At 42.1% G+C, this 16,786-nt stretch overlaps 1 protein-coding gene across 1 annotated transcript in view; it reads right to left on the minus strand.

Moving 5' to 3' along the window:
- Positions 1–415: 415 nt before the first annotated feature.
- Nampt (nicotinamide phosphoribosyltransferase) overlaps positions 416–16,786 on the minus strand; it is a 28,180-nt gene continuing 11,809 nt past the window's right edge. Inside the window, exons 4-11 of the mRNA XM_041658319.1 lie at positions 16,016–16,144; positions 12,735–12,893; positions 11,778–11,914; positions 9,756–9,981; positions 7,797–7,916; positions 4,551–4,691; positions 3,211–3,345; positions 416–1,588 (exon numbers count right to left, since the gene is read on the minus strand). Coding sequence (XP_041514253.1) covers positions 1,478–1,588; positions 3,211–3,345; positions 4,551–4,691; positions 7,797–7,916; positions 9,756–9,981; positions 11,778–11,914; positions 12,735–12,893; positions 16,016–16,144 — 1,158 coding nt within the window. The 3' untranslated portion in view covers positions 416–1,477. The remainder of the gene's footprint in view (positions 1,589–3,210; positions 3,346–4,550; positions 4,692–7,796; positions 7,917–9,755; positions 9,982–11,777; positions 11,915–12,734; positions 12,894–16,015; positions 16,145–16,786) is intronic.

Here is a 16,786-nt window from a genome sequence, read left to right on the forward strand (position 1 = left end):
AATGCAAAGGCATGCTCCTTTTCTCAGAACACAGGCTAGCGAGCTTTCTGGGTTTGTGTTTAGTGAACAAAGCGTGAATTCCAGACTTGTGGACTGTGTGGTCTCTATTGTGGCTACTCCATTTCTGCCACGGAAGTGGGAGGCAGCCCTAGTACGTAATCAAAGAGGAGCCAAGGTGGCCTGCAGGGCCCTAGTGCTGACCCAGTGTCGGGCGTCACCCCGAAGAAGCCAGTGTCCTGTTTGCAGGGGCCGAATCAGGGTCTAGCAGTAAATCACGATCAATATTTTGACCTGGATATTTTTTTAAATTTAGCTACATCTCTGGTTAAGGAAGATTTCCATTGGGGATAACATCAAGAACTTGCTTAAGTATTAGTTACTGAGGATTTAATTTAAAATTAATAAATGATGTCCATACAGTTTAATATCCAATTTAATTTTTTAAAAACTTAATGAAAATATAACAGAATCAAAACATTTAAAATAAGTACACTCACTACTACCCACTCCAGCAATTTATTTAAGTCATACCAACTATAGAATATGAAAAATAAATTCAGAAGTGTAATTACTTTAAAATACACTACTTCCACTTTCAATATTTTACATTTATGTATATATTCTATAGTGGAAGCAGAAATTCTCTCTAAAAACATTATCTTCTTAAAATCTTGAGGTGCATATTAGAGCCACAGGCAATATCTGACATATAAAATTGCAGAACAGGCCTTTCGAATTTGGCATTTCACTGGTACAATACAATGACCAAGGTATAGGACTGTACAATGCCTAGACATTCGAGTAAGAACCATAATTCTCTTTGATGTAGAATGACTGATGCATAATCTACAAGGGCAGTGAGTTAGTAATTCTGTTGGGTATATGTCCTGACATAATTTCCAAATGTACAACAACACAAACAACTTTGTTAAGGCCATGTTTTATTTGCTGATTAATGGACAAAAGGCAATGTAATTTATTTTCAAGTATTTTCTTGAAAGTCTGTGCTCATAAAAATCATGAAAAGTTGGAAACAGACTGTTAAATCACTGAAACTTTAAATATATCTTACACAATCTCGTTTGTACAAAAATACAAGTTAAATATAAACATAAAGCAGTCATGGTAATTTATGCAAATCTGTTTGATGTGATCTGCAGTTATATATAAAAGTTTCTTGGTTCTGTGACTTGTGAAAAGGTCAACACAGACCGAGTTACTATCTCTAAGCAAAGGGCCCTAAAAAGCTCGCTTTAGCATTAATCTTGTACATGGTTACACGTGTTTCCTAATTTGAGATCATCTAAACATTGTGGGAAAAATAAAAGGGCAGTATGTCCATAAACCAACAAATAATCTGGCTGTAGTATATCATAAACACAAACGCACGCATCTGTACACTGGACATGTCCTCACATACACACAGGCACACACATAGTGCACGTATGTATACACATACCCGCACAAACACCCAGGCCTAGTGAGGGGCCACGTCCTGCTCGATATTCAGCTGCGCGTTTTTTCTGACTTCATCAAATGAATAGCTTTTTGTCACCTTTCCATTCTTGAAAACTGTATGGAGAAGATCCTGCAGAATGTAAATTAGGATCATCATTAGAAAGACCATTAAATATCTGAATTGTGCTTTGACCAATTTACCTAAGAGGTCAAACACAGAGCTGAGAGCTGCCACTGACACAGGGAGATTATGGTGAACATTCTCAGCCAGTTTCCTCAAAGGGAGCAAAACACCAGATGCCCTGCATACCTTTGCACCTCGGAAGAAACGTTTGCTCGGAAAACCTACCACTGTCCCTGCTAAATTCTTCCTCAATGCTGCTTAGATCAGTCAATCTAGACATTCAATAAATTTGTTAGCCATTAAATTTTGGCCTTAAAAAAAGGATAAAATCCAAAAACCAAAGCCAAGACAGAAACATAGAAAAACAGAAACTTTTTGTTCTTATTTATGGTGACCGAGACACAAAGATTGTAACTGCAAAGTCATGGATAAACATCAACAGAAGATGAGGACTGAATTAGTTTCTATATAAAAATCCACTGAAACTCATCTTTCTTCCTTACAGCACACATGACATTCACTGGCATATAATGTGCTCTAAATTGCACCTATATGCAGCACTTTCTTTTGTGAGTTTCAATATAAACCACCAGGGAGTGCTGGTGTTTAAAAGCCTCCACGACCACAGAGGTCACCACCATCATACTGACTGGACAGATGCTCGGGTACTTCTCAAGTCTGTGTTTCCTCTGACTTAGTCTCAACTGGCTTTGCTTCACTTGAGATGACCCAATTCAGCAAAACCCTGGTAGCTCCAGTTGTTATGTGAAATCTACTCAAAGAATTGCTGGTGGGCTACATAAAAAGATTTAATTCTAAAAACCTGATCTACAAGTTCACATCATTTTCACATAAAGATGGATTACTTTATTAATTCCAGCCGCAAACCTTAAAAGACAAGGAAATAAACTGTCGTAGGCCGTCATATTTGCACAGTGTCCTCACAGCACCAGCTGGGCACTCACGTCTGAAGAACATAAACACGCAAACTGCAGCCCCCTCCATCTAGTGGCTCGGAGATCGGCAATCTTTCCACACTGAGTACACTAACGTGTACTAACGTGTACACTAACATGTACTTACGCTGAAGACACAGATCACGTGCTATACGTTCTTTCCAGTCTGGTTACTAGATCAGAAAACTCAGTGATGGCTCTTCCTTGCTAGTTAGATAATATGAATCAGCCCACTCTCGTTCTATGTTACTAAGACAATTTGCTTTTCTTTTTTGTTTTAAGCTCATAATTCTATGAGAATTGAAAAAGACCAGAGAAAACCACCTGAAATGGTTATTAGGTTCTAAAGAAACAATTCCTTTCAAACGGGTTTGGAAATAGTCCATTTTAAAGTTCTATTTTACTTTAACACTGTCACGTGAAGTCAAAGAACAACATTTAAAAAGTCCTATTTGCTATGCTGCTTTAAAAACCATTCACTGATAGCTAACAGTAGGATTACGACCAAATATAAAAAAGTCTGTAAAAGCTATCAACGTCTATCACGTTTGCCACTATGTGAAAAAAATTATTTCAATGTCACAAAACTGTGAAAGCATAATACAAAAACTCCTCTTTCCCTTTGAAAAGGCAGTTCACTACCATTAAAATCTCTAGTCAACAGGTACTCACATGGCCATATTCCTCAAGGTCTCCTTTTCCTTCTTCAAGCGTGACGAAGTTCCCTGCTGGTGTCCTGTGTAAAGATAATCGGCCCTTTTTTGACCTTTTGTTGGGGTCAGCAACTGGGTCCTTAAAGACATTAACCTGAAATCGAAATCGAGAGAAATGATGAACCATCATCTAAACGTCTCTAAAAACACGTATCCCTTTGGCTGCCAGAGCTCTCACCTGCAGGCTGGCGGGATCCCTGGCTAGAACTGCTTTTTATTTTACTTACTAATCTATAGTGTCACAAGTATAACATCATTCCACAACTGACCCATTAACTAGCCTGTTTTCCTTCAAAATAGTCATGGTATAGAAACCCAAATCATGACTATCTTTTACAGAAGGATTTGGAGAAATTTACCATGTGGCCCTTATATTACAGACGATAAACACACATCTTTATACACCGTATAACAGAGAACTAGAGTATTTAAGACACGCTGTGCCACAACCTTTCCCTTTTGTTACTTCCTTTACTGCAGTTAAAAGGCAGGAGATACAATCAAGGCGGGGAGGGGATGCTGGCCTGACCTCGCACTAAGAGGCAGCAGCTGGAGAACCTACTGAGCATGGTGGCACACCCCTATAGGCCCAGCCCTCTGGAGCACAGACAGGGCCACACTGCAAAACCCTGACTCAGAACAGTGACAACAAGGGAAGACTTCTAGACTGAGGACAGTGCAATGTTATAGACATACAAATACAGACCCAGAGAGGCGGGAGACAAAGCACTAACAGATGGCAGTGGCATGGGAGAGCAACAGAGAAGACAGCTCTGGGTTCTCCAAAGAAAGGTGGAAGACGGTACACAGGCTTTCTTCAGGGCTTTCACCTATTTATATTTTCTTTTAAAAATTTATTTTAAATTTTAATTCATACTACATACCAATAACAGCCCCCCCATTCCTTGCTACCTACCCACCCCACCCACTCCTCAGAGAAGGTGAGGCCTCTCATGGGGAGTCAATAAAGCTTGGCATATCAAGTTGAGGCAGGACGAAGCCCCCTGCCCCACTTCTCATATCAGGTTGAGCAAGGTCTCCCACCACACCAAGCTACAGAGCTGTCGCCCACAATCAAGGGCCTAGTTCTGTCCCATGCAGGCTCCCCGGCCATCGGTCCAGAGTTGATGAGCTCCCACTAGCTCGGGTCAGCTGTCTCTATGGGTATCCCAGCTATACTATGGTTACTGAACGATTCCGGTATTAAAATCAGAAGCTCAAACCCCACCCTGATAATAGGATCTTGACAGTGATTACTGAGGATGTGATTGACAGGAGAAGAAAAGCAGAAGGACATACCCCAAGGCCGTTGGTTACAACATAGCTGCACTTGAAGGAGCAGTTCAAGAGGTCTCTTGTTAACTTCTGTAGTAAAGCTCCGCCAGAACCAAAGGAGACGTTTTCAATACTCCACTTTTTTTGTTTCATTCCCTCTACGATCTAGAAGATAAAAAACAAGCAAACGAATGATCTGGAAGACAATGGAAGTTACCTTCCAAGGGCGACACTGTGAGACCCCCACAGTTGTCTGTACCAGTCAGTACTTAGAGAAGCCTCGGCAGGTAAGAGCACACACTAGCTTCCTAAAGACCCACGCGGGTTGCAATGGATACTTAGAGAAGCCTCGGCAGGGATGAGCACACACTAGCTTCCTAAAGACCCACGCGAGTTGCAATGGATACTTAGAGAAGCCTCGGCAGGTAAGAGCACACACTAGCTTCTTAAAGACCCACGCGGGTTGCAATGGATACTTAGAGAAGCCTCGGCAGGGAAGAGCACACACTAGCTTCTTAAAGACCCACGCGGGTTGCAATGGATACTTAGAGAAGCCTCGGCAGGTAAGAGCACACACTAGCTTCTTAAAGACCCACGCGGGTTGCAATGGATACTTAGAGAAGCCTCGGCAGGGAAGAGCACACACCAGCTTCCTAAAGACCCACGCGGGTTGCAGTGGGTGTGTGGAAGGAGGGTTCACTTGTAGGTTTTCAGTGTACAGTAGTCAGTGCAGTCAGGCCGAGAGTGAAGGAGCAAGAACACTGGCTCTATGTATACCTAAGGCTCTATGTATACCTAAGGCTCTATGTATACCTAAGGCTCTATGTATACCTAAGGCTTCCTCAGCCCTCCCAGTCACCCCAAAGCTACTGCCCAATGCCGGCAACAAAAGCTGCAACGCTTGCCCCAGATGGCTAGACTCTAGGGGTTTCCACCCATCACAATACATCAGGGTGCACAGCGTTAGTACATGTAACAGTCACTGTATGTAAGGCACAGGTCAGTGGTTATGGATAGGAGCCCATAATATCCGCTTGTACCTAACAACGACACTGATGACTCACTTCAACTGCCTCGTGCGCCAGTGCATACACAAAATTATGCATGATACTTTAGATGTTATGATTTATGACTGGGTCACTGCAAAGGAATGATTATCTACAAGCTGGCTGGAGAGACAGCATGGCACACAGTTCTTCCAAGGGATGCAAGATTTAAAACTCCACTGAAGCCGTGGTATCAGCACATCTGTGTTTCTCTGCATGGGGCTTATTTACCAACCATGTACCTCTAATTTACAAACAAATCCCATCACTTTCATAATGAAACGGGAAGTGAAATTTATTAACCATTTTCTGAATTTCATGGAAAGTCATGTTCTGTTTAAAAGTCCAATTTAAAAAGAATTTTCAAAGTGATTAAGGCAGAGAGGCCAGTTATGGCTTTAAAACGAAATCATTTACATGTTCTCCCTGCACACTAAGTCTCAAATCGATCTTTGGATTTTCAACACTGTAAAAAGAAACAAACCCCAAACACCATCATGTGTTAATAATACAACCCTAAGAAATGCAATCATTTTAAAACTTAAAATTCTACCCATCTCTTTGTGTGTCTGTGTGTATTTATTCTTTTCTTTTTTAAACCAAAGTATGTTTTTCAATGGGAAGAATTGAGGTAAAGACCACAGCTTACTTCAAAGAGATTCCTAAAGGTTTTATACAAATCTTGATTTGTGCCTGAGAAAGGCATGGAGATTCTTGTGATCACACATGAGGACCAGGGGAACCAGGAATTAAACATACAGGATTGTCTCTTCAAACAGATACAGAACCTGGCCGGGACCAAAGCTTGCCAACCTACAGAACCTGTTTTTATGGAAGATGTCACAGGTTCTTTATAAAGAGTATCTTATTAAGCTTTATTGTACACACAGGATTGAGTTTTTATCATCAGAAAAAAATTTCTCCAAATTGTGCTGTGCTTAAATACACCTAAAATAAAGTGCTTGGGGCCAGAGTGTTGAAGTCTGAGTCAGCACTGGCTACCTAGTTGTGTTGAACCTGCTGCCCTTCTGCCCCCGTGGTGGTCACTTCCCAGGACAGTTTCACACCATGGCTGCCAGCTCAGTGTTCTCCACTCTGCAACATGCATGCCAAAGTCACTCACAAACAACCCGAAGGGAAAAATCAAGGTGGAAGTAAATGGACAAACTATCACTCTTACTACATAATCTGTTTTCGTATTTCATGCAGAGGTATTTAAGTTAGCTGAGGAGTCCTTAGGATTTAATTATCTGTTACTATCACCGACATGAATTGTGCTCCAGTGAGCAAGTGCTTTTCATGTATTATGTATTTATGTGGGTCAAAGAGCAATTTGTTCTTAACATTTACATCAATCAGTGTCTTCTAGCAAGCTTCTGATCAAAGTTGTAATTCACGGAAGAAACATGAGAGATGCAGACAGAAGGGCTTCAAGACAAGGGTGTAGGGCAGCTGACAGGAAGGAAAAGCTACCCTGGCCTGTTCGTAAGATTTTAAGAAAGGACAACTTGAGAATAAAAACTTTGGAAATCTGTTAGACTGCAAGGAAATCCTCTTTTTGTTAGATGAAGTAGTCCCCCACTGCCAAAGTTAGGAACACTAATTAACACATATAGAAGAAACTATTAAGAATAATTCCTTTTCCTATTTCTAAAACCACATATGACTAACTTTCAACATGAAAAATCAAGTACTGTCCTCTGGGTATGATGGGTTTCACATATGTCCCCAAACTGCTTTGCTTTGAGAACCAGTGTAAGATATTCTCCCTGTACCCGAGTGTCCAAAGAACGACTTGTCACATATGGTCAGCTTCAGCTGCCAGTCTGACACAGGTCTAGAGACACAGGGAGAGAAAGGCAGCAGAGTGTGGGGTCTGGAACCATTAGCCCCCCCACCCTGATCTAGATAATCCTTCACTGAGACTCTGTTCCCAAGTGACCCCAGATTGTGTCATCACCACACCTTATACATATTCTGGGCTCATCAAATAAAAAGGCTTTATTCTGTTTCTCTTCAGAATCACAACAGAAGGTGGCTACTGAGGCCTGGAGAAGTATGCGTTGGCTGCCATTTCTGTATTTTAAGCTACTATTATTTCTAAACACCAAAGGTTTTTACCATCTTAAATATTAAAAATAAGTTCACAATTGCATTTAAATTTGAATGGGCTACTTATGAATCAAAATAGCTGTGTCAAGATCATTCAAGTGGATCACACTACCTCTTGCAAGGTGTTGATATCCACGCCATCTCCCTGAATGACTCTCAGGTACGGGGGCAGCAGCTTGTAGCCCTTTGAGTTCTCAGTGACAGGAAACTTCTTACCTAAAATATCTAAGACCTGCATGAAAAAAACAGAACACAAGTAACTAAGAGAGGGAGGGAGGCTTCCCAAGCTAGGAATTATTTTTCTTTATTACACAATTTTGAGAATATAAAAGTTCAATGACTTAAACAATCTTAAACCACATATAAACCTTTATAAAATTTGGTTGCAATGACTTTTAACCACATTAGAAAAAGGTGTGAGCTTTCCTATTTCGTCAATTTGTATCATTAAATTAGCGCAACACAGGTTTTTCTTCACATCTTTCAAATTATACAGATTCAAGCAAGAAAATCTGTAACACTGAAACAATATTACAATGTATATATATAAAGGAAGCACGTAAGGTATAGCACAACAAACCCTAGTTATGCCTCTGATTTGGACTCGCTCTGCTTGTGGCCAACGGTTGTTTGGTTTACAATTTGTCTGATGCTGAGCCACAGAGCTGAGAATAAGACGGACACAAAGCGCATACAATGTGCAGTTTGTCCATAGCTCTTCGCTCTAGGAAAGCTGGCCTGCGTGATATGTGAGCTACTCCAAGCCATTCAGCATTTTATTACAGCGCAAACCCTTAAACACAGATTTGAAATTGATCAGGAAAACTTGGTCAGGGCCGGAGAAGACCTATCGGCTACACCCCTTCCACACAACCCCTGCCTTTCTTGACATAAACTGCTAATAAGAGATCCTAATGAAAGTTCCACGTAATGGCTTTCTTATTATAACCACCACGATGGAAACAGAAAAGCTAATGTTTAGTTGTCCAAAGTAAAACACTTCAGGCTAAGACACTGAGACTAGCTGTTTACAGAACTAAAAAGGTTTCATTAATCTATGCTCCCACTTCCTACGAGAGAGAGAGAAGCCATCTGCTCACTAGTCCAGAACAGTTGTACGGGAAGGCTCCAGATAGAAGGCCTACACTGTTTCCACGTTTCTCAACCTTGGTGGGTCATTTTCTCCTTACAACAGAGATGGTCAGAGCCAGCAGTGGGTTGTTTTTTTTTTTTTTTTGATGAGTTTAAAGGAAACTTTCTTTCTGGAGTCAAGCATCAACAGGAGTTCTCTGTAGAAGGCATCAGTCAACTCCTGCTGGGATGGACACTTTGTAAGACAGGTGAGTCAAACCCTGGACACTAACAGGCAGTTCTGCTCAGAGACAGTCCTAGTTCTAGTCAAGCAGCTCTGAATTGTGTGTGTTCTTCATTACCACAAACAGACGCCTTCTGTACTAACAACAGGTTGTAACAACAATTTCTAATGTAATAAACCACAAAGGATCCACAAAGTCGTTAATTAAAGCACAACCAGATTAAGATTAATCCTGAGGCACATAAGGAAGTATTCACTGGCCCTCAATCATCTACTTGACGATATGTAAATAAACTAACTTGTAGGTGAAGACTGTCGTTTCCCGGACGCCCAGAGCCGAATAATCACACAGAAACTATATTAATCACAACACTGGTTTGTCAATGGCTTATGCGTATTCCTAGCTAGCGCTTATATCTTAAATCAACCCATTTCTTTATTCTATGTATCACCACAAGGTTGTGGCTTACCAGGTAAAGTTCTGGCATCTGTCTCCTTCAGCAGCTACACAGCATCTCAACTCCACCTACCCTTTCCACATCTCTGTTCGGATTTCCTGCCTGGCTTTACTCTGTTAAGCCATTGGCCGAAACAGCTTTATTTATCAACCAATAAAAGCAACACATCTAAAGAAGGGCATCCCACCTCCTTTCACTACAATAACATGTGACCTCGGGCAAATCTACTGCTGTCTGTCTGAATTACAACTCAGTGAAGGAGCCGGTGCACAGGCTTCTCAACAATGCACAGACTTACCTTCAGTACAGTGTCCAGTGGGTTCCCAGAATCAGGTCTGATGATGAGTGGCGCCTCTGTACTTCTCGATACTATCAAATGTCTGAGGTCTTCACCCCATATTTTCTCACAAGCATTATAAATGTCATAGCTGTCGCTGACCACAGACACGGGCACTGATGAGAACTGTGTTACTATGTGTTCAAAAGCATCTTTCTCATGGTCTTTCCCCCACGCTGTTATGGTACTGGAAAACAAGTGAAAAATGCAGGTTAACTCAGGCAGACATGAGACCGATTTCTGAGGCGTCATTAACACAGTCTTCACTGTACCAGCCCATCAGTGTCACAGAGAAAGGGCTCAGTTAATAAGTGATTGTCGGAAGGCAAATGCAGGATCCGCGCTAAACCACCCCTGCCCAGTTTGCTTCCAGCACTACAAGTTAACAATACTCATCTTAGTAGTTACTGTCACTTAGCTCTCGGATCAACAGTTAACCAACTGGTTTGTTTCAGCCTCCTTCAACCTAATCAAAGTCAGCGAGCATACACAGCCTCCCACCTTCATGGCAGAATACTGGAAAGGGTGAATACATACTCCCATTTTCCCAGCAGTGTAAGCACTTGGTTCTTTTTGAAAATGCCTAATTAATAGTAAGTTACAGCTGAATAAATAATCACAGCACTTGGGAAATGGAGGCAGTGTAAGTTCAAAGACAGCTTGGATTGCATGAGGCGCTGTTACAAATCAAACAAGCCAGCATGGTGTGCAACCTTCATCCACCTTTTCAATCCACTTTTCATACATATCTATTTTAGTCTTTACTCCCCTAAAGCATGTATACATGTTATCATAATGTTTGGCAGATAGTAAAATATGAAAAAGTACTAGTCAAAAATGCTCAATCAAATTTGATTATTTCCTTAAGAAGTCAAGATCTCACATATTGTCTCTATAAAAGTTTTTCCAATCCTGTCAATGGATATGAACCTTCCTCGTTTGAGACTACTGTGAACACCTTAATTGTGCCTCTTTAAAGAAAAGTTCTTAGCAGAGCAGACAGTTCCTCGTGACTATTTTTTCTTGAGGGGTCAGCTGTGCACTGTTCTGTCCTTGCTGATCCGACGAAGATGAGTTAATGTGCACCAGATGACAAAGTTCAGCCTACTCTACACTGAAACACACAGGACTTCAGGCATTCTCTAATGACTGTATTAAATGAGGTTAAGAACCAGAAGCAAAGTTTGACATATACTTACTACACATTGTTCACTTTCTTTTCTTCTTTCTTTTTGTTTTTTGAGACACTGTTTCTCTTTGTAACAGCTCCAGCTGTCCTGGAATTCCCCTCCCTCTGTAGACCAGGCTGGCCTTGAACTCAGAGATCCACCTGCCTCTGCCTCCCAAGTGCTGGGATTAAAGGCATGCACCACCACTGCCAGGTTACAGTGTTTACCTTCAATAAGGGGAACTCTAGAACCAGAGGGGCTGCAACCTGGGTTATAATTTCCTAGTGTTCCTTGAGATAACACTAAGAGTAAGAAAGTAAACACAAGAGAATCGTGACACCTTCCTCCCCATTAAAATGGCTTACTTATCTAGAATTGAAAACACTGGTCCAGATGACAATTTCCTGGGCAAAGGTAGGGGAGATCACACAGAAAAGTGGGGAAAGAAATCAGTACTTTAACAGTGTTTCCAGATTTCAGCTAATAAAGAACATTGTATCTGCATATACAATGTAGCAAATATAAAAACCATTCCTTAAATGCACTTCAATCTGTTTACTAGAGTGGTTCAAAATCCCAGCCCTGCCGGATCCTCTCTCTATAAAAGTGAGTACTCATTTTGTTTTGTTTATTCCATGGAAGTTTATTTAGCGTCTGGCTCTGTTGTCAAATCAGGTGTTGCTGAGTCACACATAACAAATTCAAACCAAGCATTAGAAAGCAATTAGTTTACAGGGCCAGAGATAGGACCAGGGGCCTTGTGCATGCAAGGCAAGTGTTCAAATATTCAACACAAGAACAGACTTAATTTTACCTGTGCTCTGCCGCTGGAACAGAATAGCCCGGCACAGGATCTTTTGTTCCGTAGTATTTTTTAATCAGAGCGATTCCCGCCACTGTATCTGTTCCTTTGAAGTTGACCAAATGAGCAGAAGCCCCTATGCCAGCAGTCTGAAGATCAACCACAAACGAAAATTCAAAACAGGAGCTAACACCCATCAGCCTCGTCCCACTTCCCACCGCAATGTCTCTTCCCCATGCTTGTGCTCTGCACAGTGTTCACTGCGCCTGTCTGTCCCCCTCCACCTAATGTGTGAAGAGCTGGACCATGTATTTAGAGGTATGTTCTGTGTACTGAGACCCTCCACCTAATGCGTGAAGAACTGGACCATGTATTTAGAGGTATGTTCTGTGTACTGAGACCCTCCACCTAATGTGTGAAGAACTGGACCATGTATTTAGAGGTATGTTCTGTGTACTGAGACCCTCCATCTAATGTGTGAAGAACTGGACCATGTATTTAGAGGTATGTTCTATGTACTGAGACGACACACAGTAGTTAGTTATCTGTTGACTAAGCCTCCGGAGTTGCAAGAAATGGCCTACTTAAAGCAAGTTCATCCCCAGTGACATTCTGAGAAGCTGGCAGAGGCCTCTCATTTTGGTTTGGATGAGAATGCTCCCTACACATAGGCTCAGATATCAGAACACCTGGTCGCCAGCGGGTGGTGCTGTTCTGCGAGGCTTCAAGAGCTGGAAGCCCCATGACACTTCCAGTTTTCTCGCTCTGCTTCACGCTTGTTGTATTGTAAACTGTGAGCTCTCGGGTTCAGGTTCCTCCTGTTGCACCTCTGCCTCCCCACCATGAGCTCTCATAAACTTTCTGACATCTACTGCTTCTGGTAATGATGTTTTCTCGCAGCAACAGGAGTAGCTAATACAGTATTGACAACTCACACTGAATTCCCTGAGACCCGTTTTGGTTTCTTACCTCTTGTGAAGAGACTCCTCTGTAACCAAAATCATGTAACTTGTATTCCAGACCATCTAAGTTACCAGAAGTTTCTAACAAGTATTTGGCCAGTATTTTCTTCTGCTCTCTTGAATTTGTGGCCACTGTAATTGGATACCAGGACTGAACGAGAATAGTCTGTAACAACAAAATTAACCACATTATTAATATAAAATACTGGGTTCCTTCTGGGGAAATCACGGCTTACTTCTGGCCTTAGGAAGCCATCAGCTCCCAGGAAAAGCACGGTCGCTGCAGATGCAGCCACTGCTCGACTGCTGTAGCAGCAGAGACGTGAGCACTCTAAGCCTCAAGTAACTCCAAAGAAAAGTTTTGATTCAAATTGCAATTTGCCATGGACGGGCAGATTAACACTCAACGCCAAGCAAGGTCACACCATCCTAAGTTCCTCAGCGTATTCTTGATTCCTTGACTTGTGTGGGCCAGCACCCGATGGGCCCGTGACTGATGTAGAGTCTAGGGAGCAGTCAGGTCTCAGTCCTGTAAACTGACTTGGTCCTAGCAGTGCTGTGAGGTTAGAGACCCATGCCCGACACCCTTAGTCAGAAGGAAGCCATGGCAGGCGTTCACGTGGACGTGTGAGGACTGCTGGTTCTTATTCTACAAGAGTTACTCTTCAGTCTCACTTTTTTCTGGGCTGCCGGAAAACTCCAAATTCAGGCTGCTGCACAGCCCTGGAATCACACTAGTTTTTGTCTTGAACTTACTATTTTATTCTAGGATGATAAATTTCCATTTACTTTCTAAACCTGATAGTGTATTACCAGAACCAGCTTCCAATCTACTGTAGAAAAAGCTAAGACAGCATTACAAAACTGGTAGTGGTATCTGAGCTGGACCAAAAAGGGAGTTCATTTCTAATATAAATTTTATAAACTTACCAAACAGAAGCTAAGTGATCAGTAAACGAAACCAATGGAAAGAGATTACTGGATCTCAGACAAACAACTCATCTAAAAGGCAAACTTCTGTGGCTTTAGGTTCCTGTGGCTGAATCAATATGGTGCTCCAAGCGCCTCTCCTCATTGGAAGCTCTAGGCCTCATGCCTTGATTCTGGACTATTCTGTGAGCAATCATGTCTCTTTGGCTCTCTCTCTCTCACCAAAACATAGTAGCAGTCAGATCATGGGACTTCCTATTTCAGGACTCATTACTCACCTCGGGGACACCCACCTCGTCACAAGGAGGCAGGACTCACTGATGGACCACTCAGTCGTAAACTGAAAGTGACCAGTGTGCTTCTTGCTTGAGGCTTTGAAGAGAAAACGCTGTCTGAATGTACTAACTGACAGACAGTGTGGTTAAGAACCATCTGCTACAAGAAGGAGGATATAGCTCAGCCAACAAGTGCGTGTTTAGCTCATACAAGGCCCTGTGCCCTGGGTTCCATCTCCGGCACCACCAAAACAAAACCCTCCACACCCTTTACCGTTGTGCTTTTATATTATCCTTCCAATATCAAAATCTGCCAATCCAAAACTAAGATTTGTTGTCATTTACTTCAAGTTTTACAATACAGTACAGACCAATTAAAATTTACATTTTAGCCGACTGTACCTTCTTTCCTGGGCCTCTTTCAAGCCTCCTCTTAGTTGATTGCACTCAAAAGTCTAACAGCATTTTAAATTCTGTCGCCTTAGTAAAAGGGTTTCAAACATATTCTTGAGTCTTATTTTTCCAAAATCTTACTTTATGCAGTGTAATAATAAATTATTTTCGTCACTACTGAAATGCTGACGTTAGCCACATAAACAGCACCCAGCGACTTGGTCCCTTCCTCCACAGATGACCAGTGCAGCTTCCACCAGGAAGCTTGAGATTACATCATCATCATGAAAATTACTGGCACTGTGACAACATGGAGCCACTCAGAGATACACGTAAGGAAACCCAAAATACCTACTACATATGTGCCCTTCTTTTAGATTTAGAAATCAAACAGTAAGAACATAGAACTCTGTTTTTAGATTAGAAGCTGAAAAATTCATTGAAAGATCAGTGAATGAACTGGAACAGAATGCCTACCAGAAGTCTGCATGGTTAAAACGGAACTGGGCAACTTTTGCTCTAAGCTAGTATACACGGAGACTGCCAATGGGTCAGCTGGCCTGGGGCAGCAGCTGTTTGGGAGGCCAAGGCAGGAGGACAGACACTTCCAGACCTGTCTGGACAACTCGGTGAGACCTCGCCTCACGAATTTTCTTGAAAAAAGGGCTGGAGGTATAATTTAGTGGAAGGGTTGTCTAGTGTGCACTATGCCCTGGATTCTGGTCCCAGCAGTGCCAAAAGAAACAAAAGGAATTATAAGACCAATGTCAACGGAGCTCAGTCACTTGATTTATAGGCTCTCGTAAGATCACACTTCATCAGAAGGACAGTAAAGACAGTGTGTTCAAATATCACTCACTGATGAGGAAGCTGAGACAGGAGTGAGTGCAGATCACACAGCCTTACCAGTGACAGCAAGCTTCCAAGACCCAGTGGTCTTTATGCTCAATCACCACTTAAACAAGATTCCGAATAAAAGCCAAACCCAGACGAGATCGGGCGCGTTCAGGGTGGTATGGCCGTAGATGTACTCACTCATATTTGGTTTCTAGCCATAAACCAAGGACATTGAGCCTATAATTAGTGATCCTAGAGAAGCTAAATAAGGAGAACCCAAAGAAAAACATATAGGCATCCTCCTGAATATTAACCTTCATCAGGCGATGAAAGGAGACAGAGACAGAGACCCACATTGGAGCACAGGACTGAATTCTCAAGGTCCAAATCAGGAGCAGAAGGAGACGGAGCACGAGCAAGGAACTCAGGACCATGAGGGGTGCACCCACACACTGAGACAATGGGGATGTTCTATTGGGATCTCACCAAGGCCAGCTGGCCTAGGTCTGAAAAAGCATGGGATAAATCCGGACTCTCTGAACATAACAGACAATGAGGACTACTGAGAACTCAAGAACAATGGCCATGGGTTTCTGATCCTACTGCACGTACTGGCTTTGTGGGAGCCTAGGCAGTTTGGATGCTCAACTTACTAGACCTGGATGGAGGTGGGGGGTTCCTTGGACTTCCCACAGGACAGGGAACCCTGATTGCTTTTCAGGCTGAGGGGGGGGGGGACTTAATTAGGGGAGGGGGAGGGAAATGGGAGGCGGTGGCTGGGAAGAGACAGAAATCTTTAATAAATAAATAAATTAAAAAAAAATCAAAAAAAAAAAAAGCCAAACCCACTCACCTCAATCCAGTTGGTGAGCCAGTAGCACTCAGGGTCTGTGTTCTCCACAGTGAACAGCACATTCCCTCTGGGGATGACAGAGCCCTCAGGAACAGCCTTTACTTCAATTGGGAGATGACCATCGTATTTCTGGCAGGAGGCAACAGCAACAATATTCACTCATTCAACAGTTGCCTGTTATGCCAGTTTTTTATTTTTTTTTTTTTACATTTTATGGAAGCTAAATTTTTACCACTGCAGAAAGTATAGATGTCGTTAAATCATTAGCAATAATCTAGTTAGTCAGAGTATCCCACAGCTTCTAAAGTGAGTCAGAATGAGTAACTTAGGCACCAATCCAGCTCCTAAGTTCATGTTGTTACTGCTATGAACACCTACCACTTTGATCAACACTGATCAAAACAGCATTTCCCTGACTTGTTCAGAAAAAGGGAAATTTCATTCTACCATACTGTCTTACAACTTGTTCCACACAGGTCATTTTCATACATGAAAAAGAAAGAAAGATTAAAGGCTAGTGTGCAAGAACACACAAAGAAAAGGAGATCACTACAGAGGAATTTTAAGTAAGACTTATCTTTTTCCTGGCAAGTAGACATTTAAAGCCACGAAGACCCCGACATTCACTGCCCTGATAACCTCATGTGAACACGTGGTTCTCAGATGCTGGGACTGCTAGGGAATTTGTGTGCTCAGTACATGATAGTGGAGTGAAAAGCAAGGCTGAACTCACTCAAGGAGCTGCACCACACTATTCTACTTGCTGAGAGG

The sequence above is a fragment of the Microtus oregoni genome, unplaced genomic scaffold (genome assembly GCF_018167655.1).
Source record: "Microtus oregoni isolate MIOR12 unplaced genomic scaffold, Mior012 000009F_ref0000495, whole genome shotgun sequence".
NCBI lineage: Eukaryota > Metazoa > Chordata > Mammalia > Rodentia > Cricetidae > Microtus > Microtus oregoni.